Source organism: Mustela putorius, unplaced genomic scaffold, assembly GCF_011764305.1.
Source record: "Mustela putorius furo isolate JIRA1106 unplaced genomic scaffold, ASM1176430v1.1 tig00003988_pilon_pilon_pilon, whole genome shotgun sequence".
Lineage (NCBI taxonomy): Eukaryota > Metazoa > Chordata > Mammalia > Carnivora > Mustelidae > Mustela > Mustela putorius.
In genome coordinates, this window is record NW_025422127.1 from 17363200 (window position 1) to 17382551 (window position 19352).

Consider the following 19352-nt stretch of genomic DNA (forward strand, 5'->3'; position numbering starts at 1 on the left):
GAGGAGGACACGTGTTTCCACAGGTGATGGATCATTCCCAGGATGATGCTGCTGTCTTATTTTATTTTGGCTTCATTATTTCTGGGAGCACCATTAACTATTAGGGAAGTGTGTTAGTTTATACTCAGATTTTAATATTGTAAAATGTTGGTTTTTCTTATGCTAATAAGAGAAGACAGGAAGTCCTTCTGCTCTTTCCCTATAACCACTGCGTTTAATCCTTTATAATGAGCTCATGGCCAGAAAAACTGTAGTTATTAATTTAAAAAGCATATGTAATGCATAAATTCTATTACAAAACATTTTGATTTAATATACTATTTCTTAGGGAAAGTGAAGGACAAAAAAATGTCTCTGCTGTTCCTGGGAAAACAGGAAAAAGAAGAGGAAGACCTCCAAAACGGAAGAAACTACAGGAGGAAATTTTAGTGAAGTAAGGCATTCATGTTGTTCTGTGCCACTCATAAACCTGCGTGCTTACAAGGCACCTTAATTTCACTTGTTCTTTCATCCCTGATTTTCCCTTGAGCCATGGGAAGGATATGGGACTTAGATGAGAGAGACCGGGGTCTGAATCCTCATGAAATTACTAAATATGTACTCAGGAAGCCCTATCTGCATGACCTACTCTCTCTAAGCCTATTCTTTTATGGGACAATAGGGATACTACTAATAATAAGGATTAGATTGAACAGGATAATGAATGTGTCAGTGTAACAGACTGAAAACTGTGATGACCCACAGAAAGTGCTCAATACGTATTAACTTTCAAAATTGGTTGTATCAAACATTTTTTTCATAGGAGTACAGAGCAAGTTAATTCTGATTAACCCTCACTGTAATAATCAGCATTTTAATAGGATTATATATCACATATAAGTTTAAGAGTTAATTCTTTCCCTTTGAGCAGAACTTAGTAGCACATTTGCTTTATTGTATTTAGAATTTAGAATAAAATTTCCTACAGTAAAGAATAGGTAATATTCTTTAACGTTCTCTAACATTTTATACTCTTTATTTTATATTTAACTTTAGCAAGGAAAAAGATTCTGTTACATATGGGAAATTTTATTTTATACATTATGCATTATCTCTTAGGAAATTCCACTACATGAATCTTAATACAGGAATTCTGAGGGGCGCCTGGGTTGTTAAGTGTCTGCCTTTGTCTTAGGTCATGGTCCCAGGGTCCTGGGATGGAGCCCCGCATTGGGCTTCCTACTTAATGGGAAGCCTGCTTCTCCCCCTCCCACCCCACCCGCCCTCGCTTGTGTTCCCTCTCTCACTGAGTGTCTCTGTCAAATAAATAAAATCTTTAAAATTTTTTTTTTTTTTAAGATCTGGCCTTTAGTGTATAAATATACTTCCTGGAAGTTAGGTCATATTCTTAAAATTTCTAGTAACAGAGCACAAACCACTTCTTCCCTCTAAATTGTAGAACTGCTAAATCTAAATGCTTGAAGTAAGCCAGATTTCTTATTGTTGCTTATTAACTACTAAGAAGTATTGGTTTCTAGGAATTGGATTATAAATACATGAGTCAGGATTTAATTTTTTTTTCTTCTTTTAAATCTAAGAATTAGTGTTCACCTAACTTTCCAGAAATTTGACTACAGAGTATTGCTTTCCTCCTATCCATTTTGTGAGAAGTGTCTTATAATTATGTTCTGTACACATGACATCTATTGTAGGATTTTGTTAGCAATCTCCATTTTCTTACAGATTTGGAAAGCTGTTCTTTTAGACCCATTTCCACTTCCCTGTTAAGTGCTAACAATTAAGGTACCTTAGCGTTGGAATATAGACTCATTTTCAGCATATGTGGACTTGTACTACCCTCTACTGGTGATTTTATTCTGTAGAGCTCTGTATCCGGTACAGTATTTATATATTTTTTAATTAAATAAAACTTAACATTCAGTTCCTCAGCCATACCAACCACATTTCAAGTACTTAGTAGCTACCTGTGGTTCATAGCTGAGATGTTGGACAGCGACAGTGAGGACATTTTCATTCTCACAGAACATTCTGTGGAACAGTACTGCTATAGATCATTGAAAACAAACAGAAGTCCAGATCACCTACATGATTCAGTGATACGAACAGCAGCGATGCTTAACACTAGTGTGCTGAACACTTTTGTATTTAATAATTTAATCTTCAACATCCCTGTAGGTAGGCATTATTTATAACCCATTTACAGGGAAGTTAATTAACTTTCCGAGGTCACATGGTAAGAGGCAGGTCTCAGTAGGGGCAGTCTGACATTAGAGTCTGTGTTCTTAGCTGCTACCTTATAGGAGGTTAAATTAAGAATGGCTTAAATTTATTATAGCCCTTATCAGGGAGGAGGACATTAGAATCCCATAGTTTGAGGGGAAGTGGGGGTATTTAACTGTTAATACTTAACTCCTCTATTTGATTTCCAAAAAGCTGTTATGAAACCTAATATTTTCCTGTTACATAGGATGTTAGCATTTAATTGGGTTCCTTCTCTATACCAACACAACTATCTCCTGATTTTGCTTTACTCAGTAGAGTCATTCCTCCTCCAAACATCATCCCCTTGAAACAAACACCCTTCATATATTACATTAATTGGGTCTAACTTGGTTGGCGGGGAGAGCACAGAACAATTTTGAACATGTCTTTGTTTTAATTGGTACCTCCTTTTCCTGTGTTTCAGTGAAAAGCAGGAAGAAAACTCCTTGGCATCTGAACCACAGACAAGAAATGGTAATGATTTTCATTAGAGTCCAGAAAAGATTAAGTAAACATGATTGATTTATATCATGATCGCAGTACACTTTCCAGAGTCCTGCAAAGCAGTTAAGATGAATGCAGTATTGCCTTCTTGTTAGCCTTGTTCAGTTCTTTCTTGGTCACACTTCACCTGTGCCCCTCTCTCCGTCTCATTGATAACTAGAGATCTTCCCTTGTGCCCTCTGACCTTGGCACAGTGGAATGGGCACCAAACCTTTGGATGAATGAGCAGCTTCTCAAAGAGTTACCTTTCTAATGTAAAGTGCTGTACAAGGGAGTGTATTGGTTTCCTAACCTAGATTTCAGTTCTATAATCCAGATTGCATAAAACTGGGAGGGAGGTAGTATCACATTACAGTATGTCAACAGAAATGAGACAAGGAAGACTCCACAGAAGTGCAAATCAAAACCATTTGAAAAGTAAGTGTATTTAAGCATTTCTAGGATTTTAAAATCTGTAATTACAAAGGTCACAGTAGTTATAGTTGTATTGCTATTAGGCATTCTTAATTTCTAGGTGTAAATGGAGTTAGTAACAGGAAAATCAAAATTATATATTATGAACCTTAAAATCCTTTTTTTGGATTCCTTCACTTTCACCATGACCCAGGGTAGAAATGAAATTGACAGTAAGTAAGAAGACAGGTCCTAGTGAGATTTATGTAATGAACTCATCCTTTTCATTGCTAGGGTCCCAAGGGCCAGGTCAAGGCACTTGGTGGCTCCTGTGCCAAACAGAAGAAGAATGGAGACAGGTCACTGAGAGTTTTCGGGAGAGGACCTCCCTTCGAGAACGGCAGCTCTATAAGCTCCTCAGTGAGGACTTCCTGCCTGAGATCTGCAATATGATTGCCCAGAAGGTATGCAAACAGTTGATCCCTCTCCTCTGCTTTATTTAAGGATGATTCATTAGAGTTTTTGAGTGTATTTCTGCTGTCTCCTGGAAGTGGTACAAGCCTTCACTCTCATGTGGAGTGTTAAAATGGGACCTCATGCTACATACTCTCCTTCACTGTGGATATTCTCCTTACCCATGAAATCTTCTGTCTCCCCCACTCCCTAGCACTTAAAATGGCTTTTCATAGTCTGGAACCAGCCTTCCTTCTCCCATAGCATTCCCCAGGAAATGGTCCAAGACCCCCCAGGTATGTCTCCTGTCAGCCTGGCATACTTCTATATATGCAGCCTTTGGGAGTGGGGCGGTGGAGGGAGATGTCCTCTCTCACACTAAGCAGCAAGCTCTGAAGACTATTTGTCTCTCTAGTCCCAGTGCCAGCTCCACATGTGAGCTCTGTGTGCTGCTTTCTCCAGCTTCAGCTCGTGATAGTTTCATAAACCACATGTTCTATATTTTCACCTGAGCATCTTTCCCCCTCTACTTCCTTACCCATTTGAATACTGCTCTCCATAAGCTATCCCGTTTCTCCCAATTTTAAGATTTTCTTCCTTAACATGTTTTCTCATTACTTAATTCCATTTTGAGTTGTTTAAGCCTTTTTGGATTAGGCACCATGTCTGACCATTTGAAACCCCACAACACCTAATATAATGTCTTTTCTGTGGTGGAGGCTCAATGTTCATTCACTTGCTTATTTCATTTCAATAATTCTAATACTTCTGATGTACGTGTTAGTAGAAACAGAAAAATTTGACCACCTGTCAATAAGATCTATAGAGAAAGTATCAATTAATTGCTGCAGTACCTCCAGGGAAAAACAAAATAAGAGCTTTATTGATTTGTTGTGAATCCAGTGATACTTACAACTTTTAAGTAGGTTGATGCTTTGAAAGGACAAATTGTAGAAAGTCACCATGCTCTAATAGTAGGCTCTTATAAATAGTGCTTCAAGAATTACATTTTCATAGCTGAGCAAAAAAAAATCTGCATTTCCCCATTAACAGATGTAATTCCATATACTATAATTATACTTACGTTTTTGTGATCTGCAATCCACCATGTCAGTTTTTCCAGGAATCAAAGCACATAATCTGATTTTTCTTAAAGTAACTATTTTATAGAAACGGTTTTTATAATTAACTTGCATAACATGGTATATGACTTTATTGATACAACTAATATGGTACATTAAATCATCTATAAGACATATGCCCAATCTGCTTAGAGAGAGACTGTGCCCAAGTGTGGGGAGGAGGGCAAAGGGACAGGGAGAAAAAGTCCCAAGCAGGCTCCCCACTGAGTACAGAGCCTGATGTAGGGCTCCATTCCAGGACCCTGAGATCATGACCTGAGCTGAAATCAAGAGTTTGACGCTTAACCAACTGAGCTACCCATGTGACCCTACTTTTTTACTGTGGTATTTAACCTAAGGTTTTTTTGAATAGGTGAACTAGGACGGGGGGTACTTCTTAGCATAAAACTGATAGTTTTGATGCAAAAAAAAATTCAGGGGTTGATTCTTTGCAAGAGAATAAATTTAAAAATAAGGTACACCTTAAGCATAATGCTGAAGAAAATGAAATTACAAGCCGAATAATAATAATTATAGAAGATTTGGTATTTTGTGTATGTTTTTTAATGTTATTTATTTATTTGAAAGTGAGAGAGAGAAAGTATGCACAAGAGCAGGGGCAGAGGGAGTGAGAGAAGCAGCCACCTGCTTTCCTACTCCCTGATGAGGAGGGAGCCCAACATGGGGCTTGATCCCTGAGACCCTAGGACCATGACCTGAGCCAAAGCCACCACCTGAGCCACCCAGATGCCCCGGATTTGATATTTTCAAAGGTGTATAGTGCTCTAAATTTGCAGACCTCATTGAAATGAGGTATTGATTACAAAAGAAGATAATCTAAATTGTGCAGTAGAAATCTTCACAGACCAGTAATTAGGGGGAAAGAGTTGTCACAAAAGGATCCCATCAAGAGCTTCAGAATCATTTGGATTTATTTGTAGGTAAATTTTCTAATCCTTTAAGAAGAGAGAACTTCCAAAAGTATCTAAAATGAAGAAAGAAACAGGTAGCTCCCCTTTCTCATTCAGATACAGATACAGATATCTTAGCTTCCTGTTCTCACATAAACAAACACACCTTCTTCATTTGGTAAAGTAAATGTCAAGTCCTTAATGCTAACAAGTAAAAGCCAAAAGAGTAATGCATAACCCATCACAGTTAAACCTAAGCTCATACTACTGATAACATTGTCTTGGAAGTTTTATCCAATGTCAAGATGCAGCCAAAAAGAGTAAGAGGCAAGATAATAGAATATTTTCTAATACGTCAAATACTCTGATATTGCTTAGAAGTCAATAATAGTGCTGTGTAACTAGACTGCCTACTTCAGAATCACTTTGCACGCTTACTTTAAAAGCTCAGATTCTTGCCAGTGTACCACTCCCAAACTCTGTCAGAATTGTTAGAAGTCTTACCTGTTAATATGTGGTTGCAGAAACTCTTCAGGTGATTCTTCTGCATACTGACATTTAAAGATCACTGAAAATAATCCCATTTATAGTAATAACAAAACAAATTCTCCATTCTGTAAAACTAACTTGAGTTTTGCAGAGTAGTTAAGAAAGAAAAAGCAAAAAACTTTTTTAGTAGATACGTATTTTTATATGTCATGTAAATATGTTAAGATCTCTCTGTTCCTTCAAGGAAAGAGTAAGTTTAGATATCAGTACTCACCAGGATAAATTGAGATTTATTGGAACCATAGCCAAATCCCAAGATAATAAAATTTTCCCTCCAAAATTACAGGTATTATTACAAGTATTGTAAGGTAGAAGTGGTAGGAGCAGTTGGAGGACTAGCTCTGTGTATTATTTCTTAAGTCAGTATATTGGAAGCATTCTGACAGGACCTTCATTTTAATAGACCAGCTTTTCATAAATGATGTGGTTAAGGCAGTACAAACGTATTAGCTCTTCACAGTCTTTACTGAACTTGGCATAGAACATTTAAGGCACATGTTCAGCAGTAGTAAGTTGTAATGTTTTTACAAACCTGTTTGTGTCTGTTTTACTTGTTACAGTAATTACAGAATTAAATATTATGAAACCAATAAAATATGAGCATAAATATTTCTTTAAAAAGAGAAAGAAAGACTTGTTTAGAGAAAGAGAGTGTGTTGGGGGAGGGGCAGAAGGAGAGGCACAAGCAGACACGCTGAGCAGGGAGCCAGACTGGGGACTCAATCTCCCAACTCTGAGATCATGACCTGAGCTGTAATCAGGAGTCGGACACTCAACGGACTGAGTCACCCAGGTGCCTTTCTGAATTTCTTTTTATTAGTAAAACGAAAGCTCTAACTTCACAGAAGTTTTTATGGGCATTAAACAAAAGAAACCATGTCAATGTACCTGGCACAGGACTTAGTTACCAATAGGTACTTGGCCCTTCACACTGTTATGGCTGTAGATAATTGATAAGCTCAGTAGAAAACTACATCCATATTTCTCACCAAAGTAAATGCAAGTCCAAAGAAAGTTAAAACAGATAAAATAAGTCTTGAGAGATAGCAATAGTCCCCTAAATATTGAAATAATAAAAGAATCAGAAAGCCTGCTCTGACCATATAAAAGTTAAGCTTTCGTGGTAAGGTTCAAACGAGGATGTAAGCTAGTAAAAGTATTTGTTGCGAATGTTATAAGCTGTACTTTTTAGATGGCTTGCAAATACTAGATCTTCAACAAATGAATTGACTAAGAGTATGGATAATTCGCACAGGAGTATTTAGTAAAGTTGCAGGGAGACAAATGCACCTTCTATAGCAAGAATACCACTTTGCACATTAGTAACTTTTGTCTGATTTGGTCAGGTTTGGGGTCAAGTTGGTATTGGCCTTTGTCACTGCTCGTATGGTAAATTGCCACAATACTTTGGAGAGTCCGTGGTAAATTTTCAGATTCGTTTAAAAGAGCTCTTCCTCTTGGGGTCTTGAAGCTCATAAAGGAGTTGCTTATAGGCGTATTTGAGGAAATTACTGTGGTAGCTTTTGTGAAAAAGACTGTGACAGTTGGATTGCTTGCATTTGTACAGAGGCCTAGTCAATCTAACATGAGTGCTTTCTAAAGCTTCTCTTTAAATCTACCACAGTTGATTTGCACTGTTTTTATGTAGTATAAATGACACCATTTTGTTGTTGCCTTTTTTGTTGTTGTTGTTGTTCTGTACTTTGTGCCTTTACCTCACTGATTGTTCAAGTCTCAAGACTTTGGATTGAGTGGTGCCAAAACCAAGCCTGGGTATTGCTGATACTGGTACTGAAGGCCCAGAATTACTCAACTGCAAAGGCTTTGCTGACTACCTCCATACAGGTCACAGTGATGAAGCTGTGGGACTTATTCCACAAAAATTCTAAAACTTAAACTGACCTTAAATAATTGCTCTTGGATAATATGCAAAACTCCTTTCTTGGAAAAACAAAACAAACAAAAAAACCCTTTCTTGAAATGTCCTATAGAGATTGCCTTCAAGCTCTTAAATTTTCTCAAGGCTCTCATTTTCTCAGGCAAACTATGATTTCTAGTCACTGAGTCTTTCTCCCCATTTCCATCTTGCTATTTGGTTCTCAGCCTGGGCAGCTCCTCTCACTTCTCACTACTGCCACTGAACTGCCTTTTAAAGGGGAGTTCTACCTCCAGCTGCTCATAATGCCCTCTTAGAGCCCTTCCCTTCAGCAGAAGGTGGTAAAACATGGCTTTCACTTAATAATTTGAAACATAACATTTTTTTTTTTAAATGTTTAAACAGTTAAGGGAGTGTCCTGCCAGTGTTAAAGATTGACAGAGGAAACCCTTCGTGTCTATCAGGGGTTTTTTGTTTTATTTTTTTTTTTTAAGAGGATAAACTGGCTTGTTGCCTTGTGGAGTGGAATAGTCATTTTTACTGACTGTCCAAACAATGCCTTTGGCTCTCATCTTTGGTAAAGCCATCACCTGTGTGCCTTAAAGGCTACTCTTCTCCTGGCAGCAGCAGCAGCAGTAGCTGAGAACACCCTAATCTGTCTTTTCCTTTCTTTTCCTCACTTCTAACTATAGGGAAAGCGTCCACAGCGCACAAAGGCAGAGTTGCAACCTAGGTGGATGTCTCACCACCTGTCCGTCAAATCCATCAAGAGAGAGGTGAGTGTGTGTGAGTGTAGAGAGGAGTTTTCATTGTTCAAAAGGATGCTCCATTTTATTTCAGGTACTCCTTTTATTCCTACTTTTTAATTTAACTCTGCCTCTATTTTAAAATCCCAAACCTTTATGGAGCATTCTTATATGTAAGATGCATTTTTAGAAAGGGAAAGGATTAAAAAGTATGACATGAAGTTTTGCTCTTTTGGGAATATAAGCATATCCATGTTAAATCTAGTATAAATGAGAAGGATAAATACTATAATAGATGTATAGGTAGTAGGCCTTCATGAGTGCAAAGATATTAGTGGTTTGCAAAGAAAGGGGAGTTGGTGCAAGCAGAGCTATATTTCTCCCGAATCTTTTAGGATGGCTAAGATTTTGGTGGTGGAAGAGTAATATACAAGAAATATAAACAAAGCACAGAGGCAGCTTAATATATCATGTGGTCAAAGAACAGTGTATATTTGGATTTGTGTCTGGTATATAAGATATGTTATAATATATAGTGGAATAAGATGCTGAAATAATCCAATTTTGGAGTTCCCTGACTATCAAGCTTATCTTCAATACACTGGCAGTAGTGGGTGAGTTTATGTCATTTGATATTTGTTTTAGGAAGGTACCTCTCTGGTTATATGATGATAAATGATTTTTAAGGAAAAACTGGAAAGTAAGAAGTCAGTTAGTGAGCAGTATATGCAGCAGGAAAGAGCAGTAGAGTCCCTGCTGTTGGAAATGTGGGTCTAAAATGGAAGAGGATGGGGCAGGGGATGTGGCAGGAGCAGTCATTAGAGAATGGTTGGTGTGAGGGTCAGGTTGCAGGAGGATGAGTAGTGAATAAAAGTTCTCATGGATTATCCTGTTGTGGTTTTGAGAAATATGACAATGAAAGAAAGCAAATCATGAAAAAGTAAAGAGGAAGCAGGATCGAGGAGAGCTTGTGGCAGTTCCTTTTTTTATAGTTGGAGATGTAACATAGACATGAGCAGTGTCCGTGAATGAGAAAGGGAATGCATGTAGCTGAGTCTGGTAAGATGATGTGCCTAAGAGGCAGGGCCTTGCTAAGGAGTGGAGTTGCTCCCATATCTCCAAGGTTAAAGACACAAACTTTTGATGGGACAGGAAAATACTAGGTGTTCATGTGGGATGTTCCTGTGTCCTCTTAAGGTAAATAGGGCATCAGGTGGGAGTGGAGATCTAATGAAGACACGATATTTGGGTCAACAACTAATGTATTATAAAATGGGTTTTCCAGCATTTTCATTTTATATTTTCATTTTGTAACTAGTTTAGAGTAGTTAAATGACTTTAGCAACACACTTGGAGGAAGGGGCAGAATTGATACTTACATTTACTGAGACTGAAAAATTGGCAAGATTGTAATGGAATGAGGCCTATGTAACTGGATTGCAGGTGGTGCCATATTGGATGCTGGAAGTCAGATAGGAGAGGGAACTGAAGGAAGGAGCCAGGAAGAAGCGAGAGGTGGTGACAGTGGAAGTGCCTCAGTAGCGATCTCTCCAGATCCCTCATCCCATTCTGTGAAGATTCTAGAATGCACCTCATGCTCAGGGCCCTCAGACCTTGAAGACCTCCATTTCCTGACTCGTCCTTTGCCAGAGGTTTTATTTGTTGCTGCTTATCTCCCTCTCAAGTCCAGACTCCGTGTTGGCCAGTTCTCATATTCTCTATACTTGTCAACCTTTTAATCCTTTTAGCCTCATGTTTCATTGACTATTACAGAGTTTAGTGATTTTAGGAAGTATAGTGCCTTCTTAGTGCCTTGGAGTGATGTTTTCATGACTCTAAAATTGAAGTGACAGCATGGCCCTTTATTACAAGGATCTTATTGTTCAGTGTATTCTACCTTGAGCCTGAAGAAAAGAAAAAATTAGTTTATAGGTTTTTATTTACTTAAATAATTTGCATTTATCCTTTAAAGGATAAATTTGCCTAACACTTAATTACCTTTGGATTGACGATTCTGTAATGACTCACTTCAGTCTCCCCAGTCTCTTGTTTCCTGTAACAGTTATTGGTAATTGGTATCCAGCCATAGTTCTCAAATGGTTTTCTAGTTCCTTTTGTTTGGTTGTGTCCTCTCCACTTTTCTTCAGTACCTTGACAGTTAATACCGCCTTTAAAGTTCCCTTTCCTAGGGCGCCTGGGTGGCTCAGTGGGTTAAGACACTGCCTTCGGCTCAGGTCATGATCTCAGGGTCCTGGGATCGAGTCCCGCATCGGGCTCTCTGCTCAGCAGGGAGCCTGCTTCCCTCTCTCTCTCTCTGCCTGCCTCTCCATCTACTTGTGATTTCTCTCTGTCAAATAAATAAATAAATAAAATCTTTAATAAAAAAAAAAAAAAAAAGTTCCCTTTCCTATTTTCTGTTCATTCCCTGGACTGACTCGTTAATGCCCTAGTGTACATTTCAGCTGCATAGTAATCTGAATACAGACCAAAAGGTTCTTCGTGGCTATAAGCAGAGCTTAGCTGCAGACACCAGAATTTCTTCTTTCGTTATTCTCAGCAGCGTTTCTCTCTCTTTTTTTTTTTTTCTGTTTTTAGTTTTAGATAGAACTAACCATGGTATTGCAGAGATCCTGAGTATCTGCTCCAATACCCAATTATCCCAGAGAAAATTTAGATGCAGCACAAGCTTTGTGCATTTGTTTAAGCAGCAGAAAATCTTCAGGCCATTAAAGCCTTATAGGCAGGGTGCCTGACCTATATTGGTCACCCAGGGGTCCAACCTTTTTGCCTCAAAAAGTCTTTTAATTGTGACTCCTGGGGAAAATACGAGGGAAGGGAGGTAGTCTTTTTGAACCTCAGGATTAGGGCTGCATTGGCTATTTTTGTCAGGAGACTCTGGACATTACTGTTGCTAGGGAGCTCTTTGTGGTTGTATAGTCTCAAGTGTGCTACTAACATTGGCAGGGGTGCCAGGGTGTCTGGTAACCTGCCCTGGGTGAGGAGGGAGCATGGAAGAGGAGTCCTAGACACCGCTTCAACCAGATTCTATTTATAATACCTTAGAGGATTTCTGAAGTATGTTTCTAATTAGCTTCTCATTAAAATCCCTCCTTGATTCTAGCAGGTCTCTTTCTTAATCTATAAAAGATTTAGATGTCACCCGTTTTACAACAAGAAAAAAAAAACTGCATTCCCAAACAGTGTAAGAATTTTTTTTTATCTGTTCAGTTTTTTGTTTTGTTTTTGTTCATTTGGTTGTACTTGTTCTTTAAACTATTAAAGTTTAACACACCACCAAAAGTGTCTCAGGCAGTGAATCCTGTCTTTTAGTGATATGTTCTTTGACAATGGCTTTACCTAAGGTGTTGTACTGCTGGAAATGAAAATAGTAACTTGAAAAACTCTCTTGATGCACTACGTGGACTTTTTTTTTTTCCCAGATGTATCTGATGCAATTTAGAGAATTCACATCAGATAAAATCAGCTGAAATTATACCACATGATGAAAGAGAACCACACACCAATTTACATTCCCACCAACAGTGCATGAAGTTTTCCTTTTGTCCACATCCTTGCCAACACTTGTTATTTCTTGTCTTTTTAATGATACCCAATCTAGGGCGCCTGGGTGGCTCAGTGGGTTAAGCCGCTGCCTTCTGCTCAGGTCATGATCTCAGGGTCCTGGGATCGAGTCCCGCATCGGGCTCTCTGCTCAGCAGGGAGCCTGTTTCCTCCTCTCTCTCTCTCTCTGCCTGCCTCTCTGCCTACTTGTGATCTCTCTCTGTCAAATAAATAAATAAAATCTTTAAAAAAAAAAATGATACCCAATCTAACTGGTGTGAAGCAATATCATCTCACTGGTTTTGGTTTACATTTCTCTGATGATTAGAAATGCGGAACACCGTTTCATGTACCTGTTGACCATCTGTGTGTCTTTGTAAAAATGTCTATTCTGGTCCTCTGCCTATTATTATTATTTTTTTTAACCAGACTGGTTTTTTGCTATTGATTAGTTTTTTTTAAGATGCTGTAAATTTAAGTTAGTCGATTACTGTATCTTAATGTTAATATTAATGTATTGGGGGAAGAAAAAAGCAACTAAGTAGATATTATATGACTCCATTTATGTGAAGTATCCAGAGCAAGTAAGTCCACACAGAGAGGAGATTGGTGGTTGCCAGGAGCTAGAGGAGTGGGGAGTAAGGACTGGCTGGTTATGGGTTCAGCAGTTTCTTTTGGGATGCTAAAAATGTTTTGCAACCTAGTGTAGGTGGTGATTACACAACACTGTGAATGTACTAAATGCCACTGAGTTATACACTTCAAAGTTGTTAATTTTATTTGAATCTCACGTGAAGTTTTAACAAAAAACTATATGAATAAGTTTTACATATTTTTTAATGATATAGGGCCTCTGATTTTACAGCAATTTTTACATCTATAGTTATCTTAAACTTTAAGATTCCTGCTTCATTGTTACTAAAATAAACTATTCGTAATCAGTTTTTAGTACTTCATCCTAAAAATCAACAGGTTCTAACCTTTGGGTACTTTAACATTTCATTTTTTATTTTATTTTATTTTATTTTATTTTATTTTATTTTATTTTATTTTATTTTATTTTTTCAGTGTTCCAAGATTCGTTGTTTATGTACCACACCCAGTGCTCCATGCAGTTTGTGCCCTCCTTAATACCCACCAACAGGCTCAAACATCATATTTTAATTTTAGACTTTTAACAGGGAACATACAGCAGAGGATGTAAAAAGTTAATAAAAACTACATCATTTTAGGGGCACCTGGGTGGCTCACTGGATTAAGTCCTCTGCATTCTGCTCAGGTAGTGATCTCAGAGTCCTGGGATTGAGCTCCACATAGGCCTCTCGGCTCAGCAGGGAGCCTGCTTCCTCCCTCTCTCTCTGCCTGCCCCTCTGCCTACTTGTGATCTCTGTCTGTCAAATAAATAAGTAAAATCTTTAAAAAGAAAAAAAAACTAGATCATTATAGAATATGCCATATTGGCTCATTTCTCCAGTTTAACTTGGGAAGAAACTGTTCTAAGTTCCAAAGAATTTATGTGCTCTTATAGAAAACTTGGGGGACTATATTAGAATACAGTGGAAGACACAGTAATCTCCCAACTTACAAATCATTACTCCTACATTTTTACCTATTTGCTTCAGGCCCTCTCTCTATGCATTTATTACAAAACTGGCATCTTACTGAATATTTTTTTTCAAGATTTTATTTATTTATTTGACAGAGATCACAAACAGGCAGAGAGGAAGGCAGAGAGAGAGGAAGGGAAGCAGGCTCCCCACCAAGCAGAGAGCCCGACGTGGGACTAGATCCCAGGATCCCGGGACCATGACCTGAGCTGAAAACAAAGGCTTTAACCCACTGAGCCATCCAGGCGCCCTTGAATATTATTTTTTCATCTGTGTTTTTCATTTAACATTGTGAGCATTTTCATATTTCATTAAAATTCCTCAGAACTGCAACTTCTGTTGGGGCTCCTGGGTGGATCATTTGGTTGAGCATCCAGGTCTTGGTTTTGGCTCAGGTCACCATCTCTTTGTGGTCAGGCTCCATGCTCAGCAGGGGTCTGAGATTCTGTCACCCTCTCCATCTGTGCCTCCTACTTGCATGCACACTCCCCTCACGCACTCCCCCCCCCGCCCCGTATTTCTAAAATAAGTAAATCTTTTTTAAAAAAATGACTAATATTGGTTTTATAATGATAACTATATAAATTTACCTTTTATTAAACATTTAGTGTATTTGTAAATTTTCACCATTTTAAATCATGTTGACTCGAACCTACTTAGAGAATCTTTACCTTTCTATTCCATTTTTACAATAAAATCATAAAAGTGTAATTACTCTGTTTAGGGTTATATATATATTATACACACACACTCTCTCTTGCTCTCCCTCTCACTCTGTCTCTCTCTCTCTCTCTCTGTCCTCCAGGGGACCTGTGCTGCAACCAATTGATAGCATTCATTGATAGCATTCATTTTACCACATCTTTACAAATGTATTACTTCATATCTTTCTCTAGTTTGTAAGTGAAAGGCGTATTTTACTTTTGTTTTTGATCATAAACAGTGGGTTTTGTTTTTGTTTTAATATTTTTATAAACATATAATGTTTTATTAGCCCCAGGGGTACAAGTCTGTGAATCGCCAGGGTTACACACTTCACAGCACTCACCATAGCAAATACCTTCCCCAATGTCCATACCCCACCCCCCTCTCCCTAGCTGCCCGCCCCACCCCCCCCACAACCTTCAGTTTGTTTTATGAGATTAAGAGTCTGTTACGTTTGTCTCCCTCCCGATCCTCTGTTTCATTAAGAGTGGTTTTTATCTTCTGTGAATTTTGTATTCACATTCAGTCTTTTGTGGGTGGCTATTGTTAACTGATTTGTGTTGGTTTTGGTTTTTGTTGTTTTGTTTTTTGGTTTTGTTTGTTTGTTTTGAGAGAGTGAGCGTGTATAAATGGGGGGGGGTGGGAACAGAAGGTAAGGGGGCATCATATGCAGGCTTCACGCCCAGCAGGGAACCCAACACAGGAGCACAACCCTGATCAACCTGAGATGAAGACCTAAGCTGATACTTAACTGACTGTGCCACACAGGCGCCCCTATTGTTAATTGATTTGTAAGGTATCTTTACATATTAAGAATAATAAATCATCGGGGCGCCTGGGTGGCTCAGTGGGTTAAGCCGCTGCCTTCGGCTCAGGTCATGATCTCAGGGTCCTGGGATCGAGTCCCGCATCGGGCTCTCTGCTCAGCAGGGAGCCTGCTTCCTCCTCTCTCTCTCTGCCTGCCTCTCTGCCTACTTGTAATCTCTCTCTGTCAAATAAATAAATAAATCTTTAAAAAAAAAAAAAAAGAATAATAAATCATCCAGGCGCCTGAGTGGCTCAGTTGGTTAAGCCTCTGCCTTTGGCTCTGGTCATGGTCTCAGGGTCCTAGGATGGAGCCCTGCATCAGGCTCTCTGCTCAGCAGGGAGCCTGCTTCCCCCTCTGCCTCTGACTGCCTCTCTACCTACTTGTGATCTCTCTCTTTGTGTCAAATAAATAAATAAAATCTTCAAAAAAAAGAAAAGAATAATAAATTGTCATATTTGTTGCAATAATAATTATATAGATATTCTTAAGATTTATTTATCTTTTTTTTTTCCTTTCCCCCCTTCCATTGACTTCAAACATGAAACACCTCCCGTGTTTATTTACAGATGACTCTGGTGACTTAATACTTCCATTTATAAGTTATTAGCTTGAATTTCTTTAGTCTTTATTAAAATGTTGACTCTATTTAATATCCCCTTGTACTAGTTGAAAGAAGAATATTTCACATGTTCTTACCTGCTGTCCTTTGGAGGGAGGGGCAAAATATACATACATTATCTTACTATGTATGTGTAAATGACTTATGGCCTGTACACCTGTTTTTTTCTCTCTTTTTTTATTGCATCTGACATATATGTAGAAAGCACTCCGATTTTATTCAGATGAAATAATACCTTTGACCAGGCCTACCTTTCCTCTGTCTCCTCCCAGTACCCTGCTGGGAGTCACTGTACAACTGAAAGGGGCAAAGGCAATTTGTTTTGGTTTATTGCATAGTTCCATCATAACTTGTGAGCTGAGTAAAGATGTTGCCAAGAAGTTGGAATAATGAAGGATTTGTGGGTTGGGGGTACTTGTGTACTTGAGTAGTATTTAGGAGGCAAATCTAGAGATACATTCTTTAGAAGAATTTTCCTTAATGTCAGTAGCCTCCCCATTTCAGAAACAGTATCTATCATATCTAAACTGCCTGCCCTGCTTATAGATAAAGATTTTCGGGAACTTTCTTTAGTTTCACAGCGTTACCTGTGTGATAATGGTTTTTTGTCTTTTGGTTTATTTGGGTATTTTGGGTTTGTGTTTTTTGTTTGTTTTTCATTTTCATCTCATTTCTAACTCATTTCAGGTTTTTACCTTGTAGTAACAAACTTTTAAACTCAGGCTCATAGAATTTGAAAGGTCAGGTGGCTTTCACATCAGCACAAAAGTCAAGGGAAGAAATGAAAATAAGTAATTTCAGCCCTAGCTTCACAATTCTGGTTCACAGAATGGCTCAGAACCAGTTATATTGGAAAGTATGCAGAGTAAAATAATAGGTTATGATAGTAATGGTCCTGTTGTCCTTTATCTTTGGTTAGATTTCTTAGGCAATCACTTCCCCAGTGACCAACTGAAATCTTTATGTTAATGTCATTTGTGTGGAAAAATAAGGGAAAGTGCTAGCCAGTCTTGAGTAATTTTTACAAATTTCTATGCAGTTGCCTTTTTCTTTTCTGTATCTTAAGGCAAAACGGTGGCCCCTCCCACCAAACACCCAGTTTTATTCATTGTTTTATTTGTAAAGTATAAATGTTAAGGTTTCAAAGTCTTGCACATTGAAATTGTGACCCTCTGTTCTTGTATCATTTTTAAAGTTTATTGAGATGAGAGTACTTTTTAAGATGTCACTTTTATTAAATATTAAATCTATAATAGTGGTGTCTCAACTTCCTCAGTTTCTCTTCTCTGGTCCAACATATTCATAAGATTACCTCCCAAAGACCACAAATTATGTAAATCATAGGGACCAAAACTTCTTAGCTTATTTCAAATTGCCATTGTTTTAATGTTAGTTATGTATTCCCATACGTTTATGCTGTAGATGATAAAATCGACTTGAGGTTATGATATAAATTCCCTGCCTATCCAATACTATTTGTTGAATAGATTGAATTCAGTAAAAATTGGCTCTTAGAGCAAAAAACTGATCTTACATTATTGTGTATTGACTCTATACACTTAATTGGCTTTTTATAGGAGACCCCTGTGCTTACCAGAATAGAAAAACAGAAGCGCAAAGAGGAGGAAGAAGAACGTCAAATTCTTCTCGCAGTGCAGAAGAAGGAGCAGGAGCAGATGTTAAAGGAAGAGAGAAAACGAGAGCTGGAGGAAAAGGTCAAGGCTGTAGAAGGTATGTGGGCTCTCTGAGCAGTACATGTGGTATGAGAATAGCCCTCCTCTGGCCAAAGCCAAATCAAACTAGGTTCTCTCCGACATCTAAGCTGCTATTGGCAATTTCTATTTAAATAACTTGTTAATTGCACTCTTTCTTGTGTATTCTGCTGGATCCAATCTCATTGTATTATGCAGTCCTTCTACAGCACCTGTATTTTTTATTCTTGGTGTTACTGTCAGTCTTAATACTTATTGCCCTCATCTCTGTACATACTGCATGTGAAATGGAAAAAAAATATTGAGGTATTAATGACATGTTTCATAGAAATAATTTTAACCACAATTGAAATGTGCTAAAGAAAAATCTTTTTTTTTTTTTTTTTTTTTTTTAAGATTTTATTTATTTATTTGACAGACAAAGATCACAAGTAGGCAGAGAGGCAGGGAGAGAAAGAAGAGGAAGCAGGCTCCCTGCTGAGCAGAGAGCCTGATGCAGGGCTCCATCCCAGGACCCTGGGATCATGGCCTGAGCCGAAGGCAGAGGCTTTAACCCTCTGAGCCACCCAGGCACACCTAAAGAAAAATCTTTAAAAAAATTTTTAAGTATGGCACTATACATATCAAGAGTACTTCCATTAATTTTATTAGAGCAAATCATTTTTCTGAGACTTGGGTCTAGGTTTTGGTCTTGGTATAATGAGATTTTTCTTTCCTTTGCAGTTAATACAAAGGATAATAACTGTCCCTAGATGTGTCAGATAGCAATTGTGTTTATAAGCTAAACCTGATAAATCATATGGTAACAGATCATCTGCTTAGTTGAATACAGACTAGTATTTATTTAAGTAAATTTACTGAAGTTTTAAATTTTTGAATAAAACCACATAACCTAGATTTGACTTTTTAATGCAGTGTCTCAGTGCAAAATTTAAATAAATTTTGGCTGTAAAACGTAAAGGATTCAGCCTTATTAAGTGCTTTTTTGCCTCCCATTCCTAAGTGATGCCTTCTGTTTCTTCATAGGGTAACCCATTCCTACTGTGATCACTTCTTTATTATAAAACCCTTAGTGCATTTAATCTACAAATTTAGCCTGTGTGACAATATGTAGTATATCCTACCTGTAAAGTGTTTCATGGCTTTCATTTCCAATGCTAGATTTAAATTCTCAGGACAGTAACAATGGCTTTAATTTTTGTAGTTTTTAAGGGGATTCTGTATTCTCAGTCTGGTTTTTATTTGCTGCACTGTTCTCATTTGACTTTTATACAGACAGATTCAAAACTTATTTTTTTATGGTTTAGTTTCTCTACCTGAAGATTAATAATACCTGTGTTATAGATTGTTCTTTAAGTCAACAAATATTTTTTTAAGCACCCATTCCATGCCAGGCTTTGTTCTAGGAATATAAATATTAAACAAAAGAAACTAATCCTTTCGTGGGGCTTAAATTCTAGTGGTGGGAAGACAGAAGAAACAAATACTATAGAATCATAGCTGGTGGTGAAAGATGTAAAGAAAA

General features: G+C 37.8%; 1 protein-coding gene across 4 annotated transcripts in view; it reads left to right on the plus strand.

Annotated features, from left to right (window-relative positions):
* LOC101692228 (cat eye syndrome critical region protein 2) overlaps positions 1–19352 on the plus strand; it is a 175162-nt gene that overhangs the window by 131220 nt on the left and 24590 nt on the right. For 3 of the 4 annotated variants that reach the window (XM_004773789.3, XM_045071601.1, XM_013046446.2), the window contains 5 exons: positions 329–433; positions 2687–2736; positions 3454–3623; positions 8762–8845; positions 17693–17846. In XM_004773789.3, the coding sequence (XP_004773846.3) occupies positions 329–433; positions 2687–2736; positions 3454–3623; positions 8762–8845; positions 17693–17846 (563 nt within the window). The remainder of the gene's footprint in view (positions 1–328; positions 434–2686; positions 2737–3453; positions 3624–8761; positions 8846–17692; positions 17847–19352) is intronic. The other variant, XM_045071600.1, reaches the window with a different exon arrangement.